This window comes from Austrofundulus limnaeus, unplaced genomic scaffold (genome assembly GCF_001266775.1).
Source record: "Austrofundulus limnaeus strain Quisiro unplaced genomic scaffold, Austrofundulus_limnaeus-1.0 Scaffold5, whole genome shotgun sequence".
Lineage (NCBI taxonomy): Eukaryota > Metazoa > Chordata > Actinopteri > Cyprinodontiformes > Rivulidae > Austrofundulus > Austrofundulus limnaeus.
In genome coordinates this window covers 1,138,644-1,156,554 of record NW_013952407.1, presented here as the reverse complement: position 1 = coordinate 1,156,554, position 17,911 = coordinate 1,138,644, and the positions used below count along the sequence as shown (strand labels likewise).

At 37.9% G+C, this 17,911-nt stretch overlaps 1 protein-coding gene across 2 annotated transcripts in view; it reads right to left on the bottom strand.

The window, feature by feature from the left end:
• dagla (diacylglycerol lipase, alpha) overlaps window positions 1-16,293 on the bottom strand; it is a 34,489-nt gene extending 18,196 nt beyond the window's left edge. For both annotated transcript variants that reach the window (XM_014026416.1, XM_014026423.1), the window contains exons 1-6: window positions 15,389-16,293; window positions 1,864-1,965; window positions 1,093-1,304; window positions 870-971; window positions 648-786; window positions 431-518 (exon numbers count right to left, since the gene is read on the bottom strand). In XM_014026416.1, coding sequence (XP_013881870.1) covers window positions 431-518; window positions 648-786; window positions 870-971; window positions 1,093-1,304; window positions 1,864-1,958 — 636 coding nt within the window. In that variant the 5' untranslated portion in view covers window positions 1,959-1,965; window positions 15,389-16,293. The remainder of the gene's footprint in view (window positions 1-430; window positions 519-647; window positions 787-869; window positions 972-1,092; window positions 1,305-1,863; window positions 1,966-15,388) is intronic.
• Between the last annotated feature and the right edge of the window lie 1,618 nt (window positions 16,294-17,911).

Here is a 17,911-nt window from a genome sequence, read left to right as displayed (position 1 = left end):
TTTCACTTAAGTTTAGGATTAAGTGACCTGTTTTTGCAGATTCAACTAACTTGATTGCAATGATAAATAAATGTAGAGATTGAATGAATCCAACAACAAAATCATTAAACCTTAAAACACTAAAAAGTCATCACATAATGTATTTATTAAGGCAYCAGTACATATAATAACAGTGGTATTTTACTGTACTTCATACATCGATATATGTAGCTGAGCAAAATGTGGCAATTTGTCACAAAAAATCCCATCAGAGCAGCTTTTAATCCATTCAGGCCCGAGGCACGCTCTAAACAACTGCAATGCTCATATATTCCATCAGTTCCTCAGTGAGTCACTGGATGAACAGCCTTGTGGTTTCACTTCTTTTTGCTTACTTGTTTCATTGATCACAAATAGGAAATGGGTTTAGTAAGTGTGTGGCGTGACTCACRGATTGTGTATCCTGGGCTCTTGTGCAGCACATAAAAAACTTTAGTCTCCTGCTCCAGCTGCTGGCCTGTCCTTCTTCTAGTCTGTGTCTGATGGAAAGAAAAAAAAGGCAAAGGAGGAATAAATTTGTGTGGAAAAACAAAAACAAACAAAAAAAATCAGGAGACTTGAGTCAAAAGAAAAAGCCACAGAAAATAAATTTAAGAGCTGGTTAGTACCTAAGAGTATACGTAGTGAGGTTACGCTGACGCCGACGGGTTGCTTTCAGTTTGACAAAAGTCCGACCCGTTGGATCAAAAGTGCACATGAGGGTGATGCAAACGCTCAGTATCACAAGCCAGTTGCATGCAACAATTCCTGCAAAAAAAAAGTTAATACATTCATTCACATCCAAGCATGAACTCATTTAACTAATGTTTCCTTTCATATTCTTTTCTCACCCAAAGCCAAGTTCTTGGCTGTGACGTCAGAACACGGCTGATAATACTGGACAAGCCAAGCAATTCCTACTACAGCATATACAAGCTCAACCAATAAGATAGCTAGAAAAAAAAGAAGGAGAGTAAGTGGGGAAAATAAGGATAAATACTGGCTCAAAGGTTACTTATTCATGTCTAACATCAAAACTCTGCGACATAAAAATGGACACCAACATAGTCTTACCTAGTCGTATATAGATGACATACTGCACAGCTTCCCTGGGCTGCGTGTGCAAAATGCTGCCCCTCATGCTCAACCACATGATGGCACTCTCACATATAAGGCAGCTAACCAGGATGCCCAGGTACCCTCGGCCATGGTCCACCAGCGTGACAGAACATGACTGGTCTGAGCCATATCGAAGGCCAAAGAGAACCACGGACAGAACCACCAACCTGAAGACAGAAGACAAAAACAATGAAGTGYGAAGCCTGCTGAAGAAATGCACGTATAATATCTGCATATTATACGTAACACATAAACAAATTATTCGAACATTATGAACAGGCTACTTTAGGTTAGATGCAATGGTTTTGAAAAAAATGTTTAGAAAGATGGGAAGACTCAAATAAAGAAAACATTTGTTCGATTGCCAGGGTGCAGACGTTCAGAGCAGAAGATCGTGTTACAACAAAAGAAGTACTGAGGAAAGTACTGAGGTTGATTCCACTTATACAGTARGTCTCTGATTTGTCAGTGAGTAGTCACATATTTGAGGTGGCATGTATGTGTTAAGTGGGGTTGAAATGACCAGCACACCAATCTAAAAAAAGGACAGGATTGTCACCCTGATGATTACATAATGCAAGCTTATGTGCAAATTATAAAAAGGGAACAGAATCGGCTTTACAAAGATGTTCTTTGTTCAAAAGGGTTATGGCTGATCAGTGCATGTACAAATGAGAAAAATATGAATAAGTCAAAATAAAAATAAAAAAACAACTGCTGACTCACCAGACGCAGTGTATTAAAAAAAGGAAGAGGGCGGGCAGCACCAGGTCATCACTGCCAACTGACCAGCGCCGCCGAAACATCACCATCCCAGGCATCACTGTCCTGTGGGAAAACAGACGGCAGGGACAAATTACATCACTGCTTCCTTGTCTCAAAACTCACAAGATCTTATTTCATCAGAGGTATTTATTTTCCAAATATTAAACCTAACATCCTGCACACCAAGTGTCACATCTTTTAATAGAAGGCGCTTCTCTCGGGTTTAAATCTCAACCAGCTGAGGACAGTGATAAAGAAACAACTGTGGTTGTACTGTACTTCAGGAGATTTCTTTAGACTACATTATCGAACAGATATGAAAAGTTCATCGTGTTAGATCGGTTACGTTCAGAATCTTTTTTTGGGTTTCTTAAACTTGATACAGGGCTGCTGGGAAAATATAAAAAGACCTTCACTGAGGACAATGATGAAAAACAATGGAAGAAGGAGTCCAGGAAGATGAAAGGATCCTGTAAAGAAGAACAAGCTTTAYTATATAATATATTATGACCAAAAGAAGGCTTCTTTTATGTTAGGCAAACTTTTGAGAACAATGTAAAATCACTGAAGTTGCCTCAGGGGTGAAATAATATGAACTATAAAAGAAAGACAGACTAAAATAAGAGCAGTGAGACCAACAGGGAGGATTTTTGTCCTGATACAACTACAAACTGTTTAAAACTATTATGATGCCTTCATTTAGATGAAAACTAACAACCAGTCTTTTCACATTCTTTAAAAATAACTTTAAGCTGCTAAACAGATGCATTATGGCAGCATTGTGCTTGCATAAAAGACAGAAAAGGTTGCATCATCGTTTGGTTCACTATGGTTCACTTAGGACTGTTCAAATATACCCTGCTAATTATGACACAAAAATATTACAACAAAAAATGTAAAACATATACATTTATATTTTTTCAGTGTCAAATATTAAATATAATGCAGGGCATTTGCTAAGTGGAGTAATGTGTATTAAACTCCTTAGACATGATCACCTTTGAATACAGGTTTTCTCATTCTTAATAAATTATTTTTCTTCATGAGGAAAACCACAATTTGAGTAACACAGTAACACTGACTGAAAACAAAGCACTTTTAACACAATGTATTTCCCTTTTATATTGACCCGCTAATTGAAATGATAGTCACTTTGTAGCCATGTACAGTATGCTGAATCTTTGAGTGTCAAACCCATAACATTCAGCTTCTGGAGAATTGCATGTAAAACTTGGCATAGAGAGGAATTAGTTAGTGGTAAAACTAGTTTTGTGGTAGTATGTGAAGACAACTATTGAAACAAAGCATAACTCGCTAACTGAGGGTGAAATGATTTATGCAACTGCAAGAAATTTCCCATTTAGTAGCAAGGATGTGTTGTGATTTGTAGAAAATTCAAATTCCAAAACCTTTTCACCACTATTATGTCAGCTAAAYCTCCCAGATGCTTGTAAACTCTGCTTAACACAGGAATAAAAACAGTTCGTAAAACAAACACAACTGTAAAGGTTGATATGAGCCGTCAGGCTTGCCCTCGTGATTTTGTTCTGATGTCAGAAGATATCCAAAGGGGTTTATCCTAAAAAAAGAATCACCAAGTATTTTGTAATATCATGCTGCACAAGTGTAGCAGTACATACTGATTGCTTTCATAGTATGTTTACAGACAAAATGTATTCTCAGTAACAACTAACTGTTTTTGTTTGGCAGATTTACAGCCACAGAAGACAGACAGTACCTGTGAAATCACTCAAAACACAATGCACATAAAAAAAGGACAAGACAGAAAGATGTTTTAATTGATAGTAATGCTACAGTGCAGACATAAAACAAAGAGAGAAAAGGGAAATGATGGAGTTTGAACAGCTTTATGTGACAAAAGTCAACTCAAAACCTAAAACTCTACATCTAACATCATAGTGTCAGGAGGGGGTTCAGGAAAGAAACAGGGGAAAACATAACCGAACAACTAAACTCCCCCCAAATTTTATTTAGGCCAAAACAATGAGGCCAGTGGAATCGTGACTAACTCTTTAAATGAAAACGACGCATTAGATCACCAGAGACGTCCTCATCAGAACTCTCCTTTGGGCTCAATGTTGCGATATAAGTTCAGCTCCCAACAGAGGCTTCAAAAGTAAAAAACAAAATATCTTAGATCAAATGGGAATGGAGGGCAATGGTACATTTTTTGTAGAGAGAAAGTGAAGAGTGAAATTATTTATTTTATTTTATTTTTTTACTTTTTCTGAGATGAGCTTATCAACTGCAAATGAGCCAAAGAAAATAAAGCTACTGGATGTAACCCAAGTTCTCTGAGAATGTGAAAGGCCTGTGTTGAGATAGAGTAAAAAAAAGTTGTTATCCATCCACACTATTATTAATTATCAAAAGAGTACATCTGCAGGAACACACAGATTCTGTTTTTTTTTTGTACTTGTCATTGTTCTACCAACAAAGGAACTTCTTTCTGTAGAAAAACTGCCAGATTTTCAACATGGCACTTTAAATTATTTCTACTACAATTAATCATAAATTTAAATAAATAAATAATAACAATTGTGACATTACCTGATAAATCGTCATCATGATCAGATGTCAAGTGGCATTTTAACATATAAATGTTCAAGCTTCCCAGTAAGGACCTGGGCAGCTCCCAGTAATCCTTATATTGCCAAATCATCCATGACGTAAAAATCCTGCCAATCAATCTTACGACCAACTACCAGTCCTCACTGATGAGTGGGGCTCTAATTTCATGGTCGAGAACTGATTTCTCTAAACACCACCCTCACTAATAGCAGTTGCCTCCTCAGGGACCATCCCATCCATCACCCGGAGGATGATGGCCCATTAATGGTGCAATTTGGAGACTAGTGTCCACATTAGCAGATGCACTTCTTCACCAAAGTCAAATACGTTACATTGACATTCAACCCTAAAGCTTGGTCCTTTTTAACTCTTTAACATGAATCCATGGTATGCTTGTTTGTCTTTGTGTCTATGGTGTATAATGATGTGATTGTGATGCTGTATTTCTGAGTGCTTTATGTGCTGCAGAACAGAAACCTGCTGTAAAACAGCAATTATGCTGAGTCAGGCTTGATTTGTAGTAATCTTTTCCTATTAAATCAATAAATCAAATCAAAATATTAATCATCATTAGTAAATGTAAGCAAACATTATATTGTGTTGTGACCTTATCTTTGTTTTGCAAAAGAACCTCGGACTTCCGAGTAGACTGTGGTCATCAGCTCAGGACGAAGGTGTAGCTCATAAGAAATGCTATATAACCTGAGATCAAAAAAGCATCAACATGTCTAAACCATGACCTTCACTGCAACACCACTAAGCAGACAACCCCAGCCTAAACTGATGCTCTTGACTCAGCCATGATCTGCATTCTGCATGACTCATCCAAACTCTTTACTCTCATCCTGAGCAAGTGGCTCCATCTGCAACCAAATGACATGTGCTTTGTGGAAAGCCTAGGCATTGCTGCATGTGAGCAATGCCTTTGTGCTCCATGTGAACGGTACTACTGTGTGCCAGGCCTAAAACCACGTGTTGCAAAAACAATGATGTAACAATGACAGGGCTCCCCCTTCATCCTATTGGCTTTGTCTTTGGCAAAACCAAAACAGTGCAATGGTATGCAGCACAGGATTTGAAATGTTTTACAAAAGAAAGCCAGCAATTATATGAAAAAATATCAAAATGTGATTATTTACTTATGCATAATGCTACTTTGATAGAATGTACAAACAGTGCACATGCACCAATATAAAGTAAAGTTTTAGCTCAAACTTATTTACACAGAGAACAGCCAATACATCAAGCTACTTTGGGAGCCACAGATGAATTTAAAAATCAAAAGTCTGCACTGTTTTACACTTCTGGTTTTACAAAAAGTAGGTTGATCTGGTTTGACTAGCAGCTGGTGTTTTAGTCTCATTCTCCTCCATCTCATTACAGCAAATCTGCTGCAGTAACAGCAGCATCAATGCAAGCTGTGGCACACACACTGCTGCTTCCAGCCTCTTTATTTCTACCACATTCTCTACCTGTGAAACCTCTTCATCTCGCACCTCGGTAAGCAAGACAGGAACACATTTCATTTGTCTAGCCAACGTCTCCAAACACACAGATGAAAGCGGATCCCACAAACTGGTTTGAAAACAAACAGCTGAGAACTACTAAACCCACCATCACAACAGACAAATATGATTTTCTGGTTGGATAAATAACAAATGTTACTGCATCGTGGTTATTTTGTAAGACTGTTCAAATATGTACCAGTATCCTCCCAGTTTCTTTTTTAACATTTATAAAAAAAATGGTCAAGATACACTATACTAGTACAACATAGTGCTGCTATACACTCACCGGCCACTTTATTAGGTACACCTGTCCAACTGCTCGTTAACGCTTAATTTCTAATCAGCCAATCACATGGCAGCAACTCAGTGCATTTAGGCATGTAGACATGGTCAAGACAATCTCCTGCAGTTCAAACCGAGCATCAGTATGGGGAAGAAAGGTGATTTGAGTGCCTTTGAACGTGGCATGGTTGTTGGTGCCAGAAGGGCTGGTCTGAGTATTTCAGAAACTGCTGATCTACTGGGATTTTCACGCACAACCATCTCTAGGGTTTACAGAGAATGGTCCGAAAAAGAAAAAACATCCAGTGAGCGGCAGTCCTGTGGACGGAAATGCCTTGTTGATGCCAGAGGTCAGAGGAGAATGGGCAGACTGGTTCGAGCTGATAGAAAGGCAACAGTGACTCAAATAACCACCCGTTACAACCGAGGTAGGCAGAAGAGCATCTCTGAACGCACAGTACGTCGAACTTTGAGGCAGATGGGCTTCAGCAGCAGAAGACCACACCGGGTGCCACTCCTTTCAGCTAAGAACAGGAAACTGAGGCTACAATTTGCATAAGCTCATCGAAATTGGACAAGAGAAGATTGGAAAAACGTTGCCCGTCTGATGAGTCTCGATTTCTGCTGCGACATTRGGATGGTAGGGTCAGAATTTGGCGTCAACAACATGAAAGCATGGATCCATCCTGCCTTGTATCAACGGTTCAGGCTGGTGGTGGTGGTGTCATGGTGTGGGGAATCTTTTCTTGGCACTCTTTGGGCCCCTTGGTACCAATTGAGCATCGTTGCAATGCCACAGCCTACCTGAGTCTTGTTGCTGACCATGTCCATCCCTTTATGACCACAATGTACCCAACATCTGATGGCTACTTTCAGCAGGATAATGCGCCATGTCATAAAGCTGGAATCATCTCAGACTGGTTTCTTGAACATGACAATGAGTTCACTGTACTCAAATGGCCTCCACAGTCACCAGATCTCAATCCAATAGAGCATCTTTGGGATGTGGTGGAACGGGAGATTCGCATCATGGATGTGCGGCCGACAAATCTGTGGCAACTGTGTGATGCCATCATGTCAATATGGACCAAAATCTCTGAGGAATGCTTCCAGCACCTTGTTGAATCTATGCCACGAAGAATTGAGGCAGTTCTGAAGGCAAAATGGGGTCCAACCCGTTACTAGCGTGGTGTACCTAATAAAGTGGCCGGTGAGTGTATATTTATTGCAATGAAAACCAGTGGACCATGTCAAACTAATGTAAACAATATCAGCCAATTTATTGGCTGATATTGGCCACCTGAAAAATCAAAAAGGCAACTGGCCACATCTGTGAATATTTAGTTAATAACCACAAAAGTAATTGGGGATGCAGCAGCGACCCACAATTTATTTATTGTTTTAAGCAACAATACTCTTCTGTATATTATTCTTAAATGTATAAGTTTTTAAAAGGTTGTTAATCAATTATTATATATTGTTAAGTTAAAAAAAGAATATTGTCCAAAATAAAACCTTTTCCATGAGAGGATAATACAAGTCATTATCTGTATAGATAATTTACAGAACTCACACTGGCTGTAAAAAGTTAGGTCCACATATTAGTTCCTCTTCTTTTAAGAACAAAGAAGTTCTGGAAAGAATTAGTCATGTTTGTGATACTGCTGACAAACACAAAATGCATTAAATGATCCAGAAGATCAGAGCTGATGTTGAAATCTGGTGGAAAATATTCAAAATGAACCCCGACAGTTAAGGTGCTTCATTCTAACCACTAAGAGTTATTGTGTATTGCAGATGGTAGAATTCTGTTCACATCTGTCCCCAAATTCCCATGGAGTGATTCCTACAGGCCTGAGAAGAACTTCTACAAGTTACTCGTGTTCCTTTAATACCTCACAAATAGGCAACTGAAGTTGTGAAAGCCCAACAGCAGACATCCAAAAAGCAAAAATGTCAAAAGAAACACTCAGCCAAAAGTCTTTACACTCAACAACACGGCTCTTTCTCACATTTCCTGCAATACAATCGCCAAGTTTCAATCAAACTGGGTGATTCATATGAGCCTTTGTTTCGTGATTTATTTTTAATGTACAAACACAGCTCTTCAAATTTGAACAAGTTGACAAGAAATAGAGAAGAGGAATGTCAGTGGAGAAGAGTACTCTGTATGTTTACTTAGGTGTGTCAAAGATTAAGCTATCACTGGAGGAACTGAACGCATTCTGGGTGTATCTGACTATACTGACCATTGTGTAATTTGTGCTGTACGGCTTGTGGTGGATTTTCTAAAAATAATGGTGGTCTCAAGAATTAAAGAAGAGAATAGTTTCTTGTGGGGATTTATTAAACAACACTATAGCAGGTCACAGGGTCAACAGAGTACAGAGCCTCTGCAGACATTGTGACAAAGAAACGACACAAAGCTAGATATATTTGCCTGCGTTTGCTTGATTAGACAACAGAAAGAGATAAACAAAGCGCCTATAATTCTGTAATCAAAATGGAACATTCTTATCTGTCAATAGCCATGACGCATTCAAATCCACAAGTATGGAATGTTCTTTTAATAAACAGATTATGATGACCACATACTACAGCCATGAAATATTCTTTGCGAACAGTTAACAGTATAATTTTCATCCACAGGCCCAAGCTGATCCATGAGATCTGATAATATTAGGTTTCAAATTTTAAACCAACCATATGAGGATTAAGTCAAATTTGGTCACAATGACATAATTACATTTTCAGATTCTTGGCTTTAAAAGCTACATTTTGATACCTGGATCATTCTTATATCATGAGCTTATCCAGAGAGATGAGTTAATTTGTCTTGATGGTTACAATCAGGATTCAGACCAAACAGTACTGTTTGGTCTGAATCCTAATTTTACGTAAATATATTGAGTAATTTTAAATGTCAATATAATGAGGAAACCTTAAACAGTATTTGTTTATTAAGATTTCCCAGTTGCAGAGAAACAAAAACTTTGCTAGCTCACAGGGAAAAATACAAAATTTTAAAGACGTTTTTCCTAATCAGGTTTTTTGTTGCTACTGCTCAAAAAAAGTCTTCAAAATTTTATTTAGGATTATATTTCAGACAATTCATTCAAATGATACATTGATAAGGCATTATATTTTCATTATATTTTGACAAAATGTAAGTTTTGCACACGTTTAAATCAAAACCCTGCCTATTCACATCCCACTTCTGGACTTGATCATCGTTTCAATGTGATGGGTCACACTTTACAACCGCTGCCAGTGTCATTTTGTACTTTCACACCAACATCTTCAATTGGAATTCTTAAAAACCCATTCATCTATTCACTTTCTATTTTCTGTCCAGGGTCATGGGGAGCTGATGGGTTGTCTCCAGTACTCAACAGGTGAGAGGCAAGGTACACCCCGGACAGGTCACCAGTCCATCACAGGGTCATATGACAAACAAGACCGACAACCGTTCATGCTTTCACACACTAGTGACAATTTTTGCAAGAAACTCTGAAAATGTGTCGGAACATACTGTACAAAGTACAGAAGTTTTCCTGTTCCGCAAGTAGCATTTTTTTTCTTTTTCAAACCCTACATATTTCAAATATTTGTTTCAGACAGTGAAGGCAGCCTGAAGACTGTTTGGCATGTTTTGAAGTGTTTGGCACAATACTAGAGAGACATGCTATAAGAATCTCTACAGAAAATGTTGAAAGTTACGTCGCGGCTGGCATGTCTGTGTGATTGCAGAACAGTCCCAAATCTGTATCTCCTCCGTGAGCTGCCACACATCCCATCTGCTCCAGTCTGCCTCTTTTTGTGCCTGGGTCAGGAGTTCCCCTCAGCTCAGATCCAGCACTTGTCACATTGTTAGCGCTGCTGTTGTTGCTGCCATCTCTAATTATCTCGTCCCTCCCTGTCGTGTCACACTACAGCCGCTTTCTGTCCATCCTAAAGAATCTCACCCTCTTCCATCTTCATCTCACCTTCTTTCTTTCTCGTCCTCCTTCTTTCCCATCTTCATGCTCTCTCCTACCCACACGCTCATTCAGTATTCATATTTTAGAGGACATTTATGAGCATGAAAGCGAGAGTGTGCATCTGCACCATTTTTGGTGCAGAGGAAACCTACATTTTCCCCCCCATCCAGCCTCCCCGTGCCCCCCCCCCCTCCCCCTTATCTAGCTAATCCAGATTCTGGTTTTGGTTTCGTGCTGCTCGTCTTTTTTTAGCCTGAAAGCCATGTGCCACTCACTCCTACTCTCCCTCTGCCTCTTTCTCCATCTTTTTCTCCCACTGCCACCCACTCAATCCCTTTCACCTCTTCCCACTCCATTTTCTCATCTTTCAGTGTATGTGATAGTATGTGCACCGCAGATTCCATGTGCATGCAGGGACATTGGGTTTGTGTGCCCGGGTGGCAACATATGTGGTCTGCCATCCTGTCTGTGGCTTGGTGCCCACAAGAATGTAAAGCCCTGTTTGTGATTGTATCTGGTAAAAAAAATAATAAATTCTAAAACAAGAACTGCAGTATTTTTGTGTCCATGCAACACTTCTTCGCTGCAGCCACAGGTTTTCAGCAGCATGCTGAATTTTTCATGTCATTTTAGCATTTTCAAACACTTGCATGAAACAGTTGCCTATTAATTTCTGCAGCTCGCAGATTTTGCACTCCAGGCAACTGTGTCAGGGAGATACACGCAAATAAAAAGACCATCCATGCAGTCTCACTAATCTTAGCATGTGTGAAGTCCTTTCCTATCGGCTAATAAGACCCAGAGTTCAATCCTCGCCACAGAAGAAATAAGGAACACGTACATAAATCTTTGCATATTCACGGAAAATAGCAGACGGTTATTAGCCAACGCAAATTTGAACATGTTAGTGGTCCTTGTCATTACATTTGAATTTGTATTTCTATTGCACAGTCTGACAGCGATACACTCAGACATCACTATTTACCCACGTTTTTCCCCAACTGTTGCAAACCACTGCACACTATAATTTGACAAGTTACGACTCATTTTCAAGACACCATTACCGAAATTATTGGTTCCAATGTAGGATTGTACATGACAGAAAATTATCCTCATCGTAATATCAATTTAGCAAAGCTTAGACTACAATACAGCAAAAAAAATCACCTTAGTTCAACAAGTAAGTACCATGCATCCATGTTCTCCCAGCAGATAATATTTTAGTCAATCCAATAATAATAATAATAATAATAATAATAATAATAATAATAATAATAATAATAATAATAATAATAATAATAATAATAATAATAATAATAACTCTCAGGCCTTGATGTCCACACATGGTTTGGATGATAGTGATAACAGGAGATGATGTGAGGAGTAAGAAAATGTGGGTTTATCACAAGTGATGTTGCAAAAATAAGCAATATTGCACATCTCAACTTTTTCCTAATACTAGGGCTGCACGATATCAAGAAAACCTGCGATGTGCGATAACAGTGCTCATTGCGATGACGATATGACTTGCGATAAATCAACAAATACTTAAGTATGCAGTGTTGATGTTTTTCTGCTCTGGGTTCAGAGCAAAAAACAACTAATACATAGTTTCCATTACAACATGATGGAGTGATTATGATTTAATGTTGTTTTTCTAGTTCATTTTATTTATCAGACTGATGCTGACAAACCACATAAATGCAAACATTGGAGCCAATCATTTATTACAATTTATGCATTTTTTGCGATATGCATTTTGTACTGGCTGTTATCGCGATAACGATAATTTTGTGATATATTGTGCAGCCCTACCTACTACTGTGCAACACTATTCCAAATTAAGAGTGTTTGAGTTGTCCTGTAACTGGAGGGTTGCCGGTTCGATCCCCCTTACTAGTTGTCTCAGGCGTTGCATCCTTGGGCAAGACACTTCATCCGCCTTGCCTACTGATGGTGGTAAGATGGTCCGGTGGTACTGGTGCATGGCAGCCCCACCTCTGTCAGTGTGTCCCAGGGCTGCTGTGTGTGGCTTCAGCGTGTGAATGTGTGTGTGAATGGGTGAATATCTGTAAGTGCGAAGCACTTTGGGGTCCCCATGGGGCTTGATAAAACGCTATAGGACTTCAGTCCATTTGCTATTTACCATATGATGCAACATAAAAGGATTTTTGGTTCAATATTAGAGTTAAAATGAAAATGTTCTCTGCAGAACTTTCCTCACTCCAGTACATAAGCACTCTTTACTTTAACATATTTGTGACCTATCCCTATAATGAACAAGTACATTCGTAGTTGTGGATTTACTTAACAAAAATGAAAAACATGCGTACGCAATACCAGTGAAATGTTAGAACACACCAACTCTGCGTATGCATATTATTAAAAGGTCTGTGATGTACAGCATGGCTGCTGGTGTCACACATTCCATTTTTCAGCTCCTCAGCAAAGTACAGCTGAAAACATATGCACGGATTGTGAACAGACTCGCAGAAAACATCATCTCTCATCAAGTAGGACTGAATGCAAGCCCATTAAATGTAATGGCCTATTTTCAGATTGAGACAAACAGTACAGCACAGCACTCGTTCACTGGAAATTAGAAGGAACTTTCAACTCACATAAACTTTTGGCATTTTTCTTTAGTTTTATAAAAGAAATTTACTTTTCTGTCGATCTATAAGATGTTTGCTTTTAATATACTGCTTGATAAAACAGCAATATATTTTAGATGTAAAATTGTTGTAGTGTTTTAAACAATATTACACAATATTTCTGTAATTTACAAACTAGGGCTGTGAAATTAATCAAGTTAACTCTGATTAATTTTAGTGCTGCATGGGTAGATTAAAAATTTTAATCATGATTAATTGCAATTAAAATTTACATTCACTTTACTATGGCTGAATATGTAGGTTTGTATATTGCAATGCACTCAGTGCATGCCAGATCATGTTTGTAAATGAGAAGTGGTTCTCAAACAMTTTACCTGGATAAATAAAGGCTAAATAAATAAATAAATTTAAAAAAATACTCCACGTGTAGCACATTATGTACAGTTTTTTTTTCTTTTTGTCTTCTTATGGCTTATTTTATTTTATTTATTTATGTTWTGCTGACAACTGTGACCTTAGTACCTATCTTTCATTCCTCATGTAGTACTCATTTGGAATGAAAATCCTTGAATTCTTGATTTAACCATTATTCTGCACAAAACTTAACTGACTCAAATATGTTTGGAGCATTTTTAAGGTCCTGTTTTATATTAAACAAATCTTGTCTAAGCATCAATTTTGTTTTCTAAACAAAAACATTAAAAACTAATTAATAACTCAAGTAATTTATTTTATCAATAGAAACGTTTATTAAATTTAAGATTAATCATGATTAATTCACAGCTACTTTGGGATTAATCAGTTTAAAAATATTAATCATTTGACAGCCCTAATACAAACAAACAAAAATAGCCAGAAAATATCAGTGTTTGGGTGGTAATTAGTGCAATTTTAATTGATTAATTCCTACAAATTCTCATTTATCTGTATAAATCTGTATTTGCAGGGGTAATTATGGCTGTTGTAGTTACTACATTTACATCAGTTCTTCTTAGCTCACATTTATTGACCTAAAAACCAACAAATTTTGATTTTGTAAATGCAACAAGACTTCAAACGTATTTAACACTGCTGCTGCCATCAGTACGTGAATGTGCGTACGAATGGTTAAACAGCTACAGTGTGAAGTGTTTTGGAGTCTATGGGGACTTGATAAAAAGTTCAGGGCATTTAAAATTTAAAAACCAACAAACCCTGATTGTGCAAATGCAACAAGACTTCACACATTTATTTAATACTGCTGCCCCAGGTTTACGTCCCAAATGTGAGAACCACAATTTACTTGTGCTGGTTCAGACAGACTTGGAAAGCACAATTTGATCTTCCACTGATCTTGTTGCATATTTGATCAAAACGTCTTTCTCTGCTGCTCCCATCACAGAAGCAGGGAGATTTTTTTTAATTAACTGAGAAGAATAACAAACACCAGCTTGGGTACATCAGATTAAATTAATAAGATATTGGTGAAGCGGAGTAGATGGTTTTCTTGCAACGGAGGAAGTGACATGGGAGACACGCTTGGGCAAATAAAAGACAGAACACATCTGCCATGAAGCCTGCGGAGGCACAAAGTTTCAATTTGAATGAAACTTTACTCCTTCAAATCAAGCATACACTGTACTGATGCAGCCTTACATGGCTCTGATCCACGCACCTATCTACCTCAACAAACACAGTCCCAGGGAATCTGTTGTAAACATGAGGAATATTTTTTCATTTCCAAAATACAATTATAGCCCAGTTTCGGTTGTGTTTTGCATCGGTTCTGATTCAGACTATTGCAACAATAACTGAAGCTCACTTAGAAAACAGTTTGATATGATGGAGTGTCTTCAATATTCTTAAACAGCTCATGACACAGGCCTAGTGCTTGATTTTTTTTTCTTAGAGAAACATACAGTGACAAAAGTTGTTTTTTTCATTGCAGATTACTTTTTATTTATATTAGATAGGAGAGAGGACAAGTATTTTCTTATTTTTTATAATAATAATAATAATAATAATAATAATAATAATAATAATAATAATAATAATAATAATAATAATAATAATAATAATAATAATAATAATAATAATAATAATAATAATAATGCAGCCTGGTTAATCAAATATTTGATACAACATACGTGATGAAACAGCTATTAAATAAGAAAAGACAAGCCAGCATTATAGGTATTAGCATTTCACTTTACCTGGTTAGATCTGGTAATATAAACCTGTCWAGTTTTAGTGTTTGTGGAGCATATAATTGCCAACATTTATAAATGCAATCCACATGCTGCAGATTAACTGCGGTCCTGGGGGTGACGTGTGTCACAGAGCATCATACTCATTCATGCAGCCTAAAGGTGGCATCCTGTGGGCCTGACAGAGAGAAGTGGTCTCAGATAAATGTGTGTCAAACGGCAACACTTGGCTTAAAACGCTGGGTCCCACTGTCCGTGTTGTGACAGCTTCGCTGCTCAGTGTGTGTGCACAAACCTACCATCCGGTAGCTGCTGCTGCTCACCTGTATTTTGACGATGCCCTGCCGAGACCCGCTGCATCGGTTCCGCTCTCTTTCCCATATCCCACCGACTGTCGACCCGCCTCAGCCTCAGCCTCAGCCTGAGCCCCGCTCTCGCCTCAGCCACCGAATCTGGGTCGGGTGGACGAATTCTCAAAATGTGTTCAGCGTTTGAATTAAAAGAACCGTGCAGACGTCATTCCAGCAGAAAGATGAATGGACTCCGACACARCAAAGCGCTGGAGCCTCCGTCGGGTGTGTAGCAGAACTCACACATACCATCAAGTGCGAAATTAATTACACGGCCGCTCGCTCGGGACTGACGGCTCGGTTCTCTGCTTTAACTGCAACACGTCTTCGGCTGTGGCTCCTCACAGTGTGGATCATTCCCATTTCCTTCCGTCACAGCTGGGCACGGTGATTTCTAACGACACAGCAGTCCGCCCTCTCGTGTTTAACGACGAGTTCTTCGGGTTTCGTGGTGTACGTACTGGCCAGGGGTGAACCGTCAACCCGGGACGACTTCCGAATCCCGACACCTTCAGCGGCTACAGCTAAAAGGAAGGCAGCGTTTTCGCGAGAATCAAGCCCATCCCATGGGACATTTTTCCCACCGAAAAATACGTACGTTTGAGCTATTCCCTCTTCCGCACACAGCTGCGCAAATGCCGTAAATTACCCTTTTACGTACACCTGACCCGCTCTTTGGATACTTGGGGAATTTTTGCGGAGGAGGAGCGCCACCGGTGGTTTGTGAATACCAAAGATGGGTGACTCGTTCAAAGAGTAGTGCTTTGTGAGATGTTGCCGCTCCCATATGTGATGTCATCAAGAAAACCTAGTGGAGAGACAACACTCTAGTTCTATTATTTAACATTTTGTGAAAGCTACCGCTAAAATTGGCGCTAGGCTACGTATGGAAAAATATCGAAGCCTGATGTGGTACGCATGCGCAGATTGGCGCTTACTAGTGTTTTCCAGCGACGTTCGTTGTTACCACGGTGACGACACTGTAACACAGGCAAAACAGGAGTGCTATTAAATCACCAAAACACACAGCTTAGGAAATACATTTCCCACATTATGAATACTTTTTAATTATTATTATTAGACGGTGTAAAATATGTTACTTAAAGTACCATTTTTATATTTTTAGCACAAATTTTAACCACAAAATCTTAGTGTAATGGTCAGTTTAAAAGGAGCCCATTGCTAAGTTAAACATAAAACATGTTCTGAACTACATGAAATGGGGAAGTTTGAGTTCACTCCAATATTTTTATTTTATTTTTAGTTTATTTATTTGTTTTTTTATGCAATTTTGAAATGTGGGTCTACCCTAAATGTTAACAAAGCACTCAGCTGAATCGACCAAAAACAAGCTTAAATCTCATATTTGGTCTACATTAGGCTGGCTATAGTCTGTGTAGTTTTAAGGTTAGATCTTTTTTAAAGTTTGACCTATTTGCAGTTACCTTTTTTCTGTGCTATCAATATGACTTTTGGAATAAGTACTTTTAAAATTGCAATAAGTGTGGATGACAAATTTGGCCTTCCAATATTTGTTTTGTCTTTTTATGGTCAATATTTGGCATCTCTTTTCTAAAAGTGACATTTTTAATTAATTTTTGATTATTTAAATGAGTGACTTTGTGTAATTGTATCACAGTGTTTTTAAATGGCCACGTACAAAACTGGAAGTAAAAAGAGGATTAAAATTTAAGATGCTGATCTATTTTTTTTATTCATCAAAGATGTTTAAACCCCAATTTTTTTCAATAAATAAAATATATTAATACCATAATCATTTATAATATCTGGCCTTATGAATGGGAATGTCTTTTTTTCAACTTGGGAAATATTTTCGAAATATATGATAATTTTAAACGTTTTTTCTAATATTGGGTTGTTAAACGCCTACATTACGTATTGTTTTCTTGGTATATGTTCTTTGAATAGTATTTAAAAAGGTGTGGAATCCATCACCCTATACATCCACAGTTACTTATCATATGCAAAAGGGGAAAACTGGTGTTATAGTTATTAAAAATGTAATAAAACATGTAAAAAAATATCCAAATCGTGTTAAAATACTCCATCAATTTAAAACTAGTCAAATCGCATGGCTCAACCCTTCTGACCAATAGGACTTTTTATGAAAGCCTATTAGAAGATTTAAATGTGCATGTATTGTTTTTTGACAATTAATTTAGACACTTCACAAATTATTGTGAACCCAGGGAATTAATTTTCAGCTTTCATTTCGAGAATTTTGAAGTTTCGTTGTCTTGTGAGTCTGCAGCAACTTTCGGTATTTCTGATGGGCCTCTGTAGGGAAAAATAGAGATTAAAAATAAACGGAGTTTCAATTCTTATACAAACTGTCAATAAAATTATTTTTAATATGCCAATAAAATATTTCTTTACCATAGAATGTGTGAACTACATTTTAATGCACAGTCAAAGTAAAGAAATTTCCTCCTGAAAGAAAAAAATTATATATATACTGTATACACACACACACAC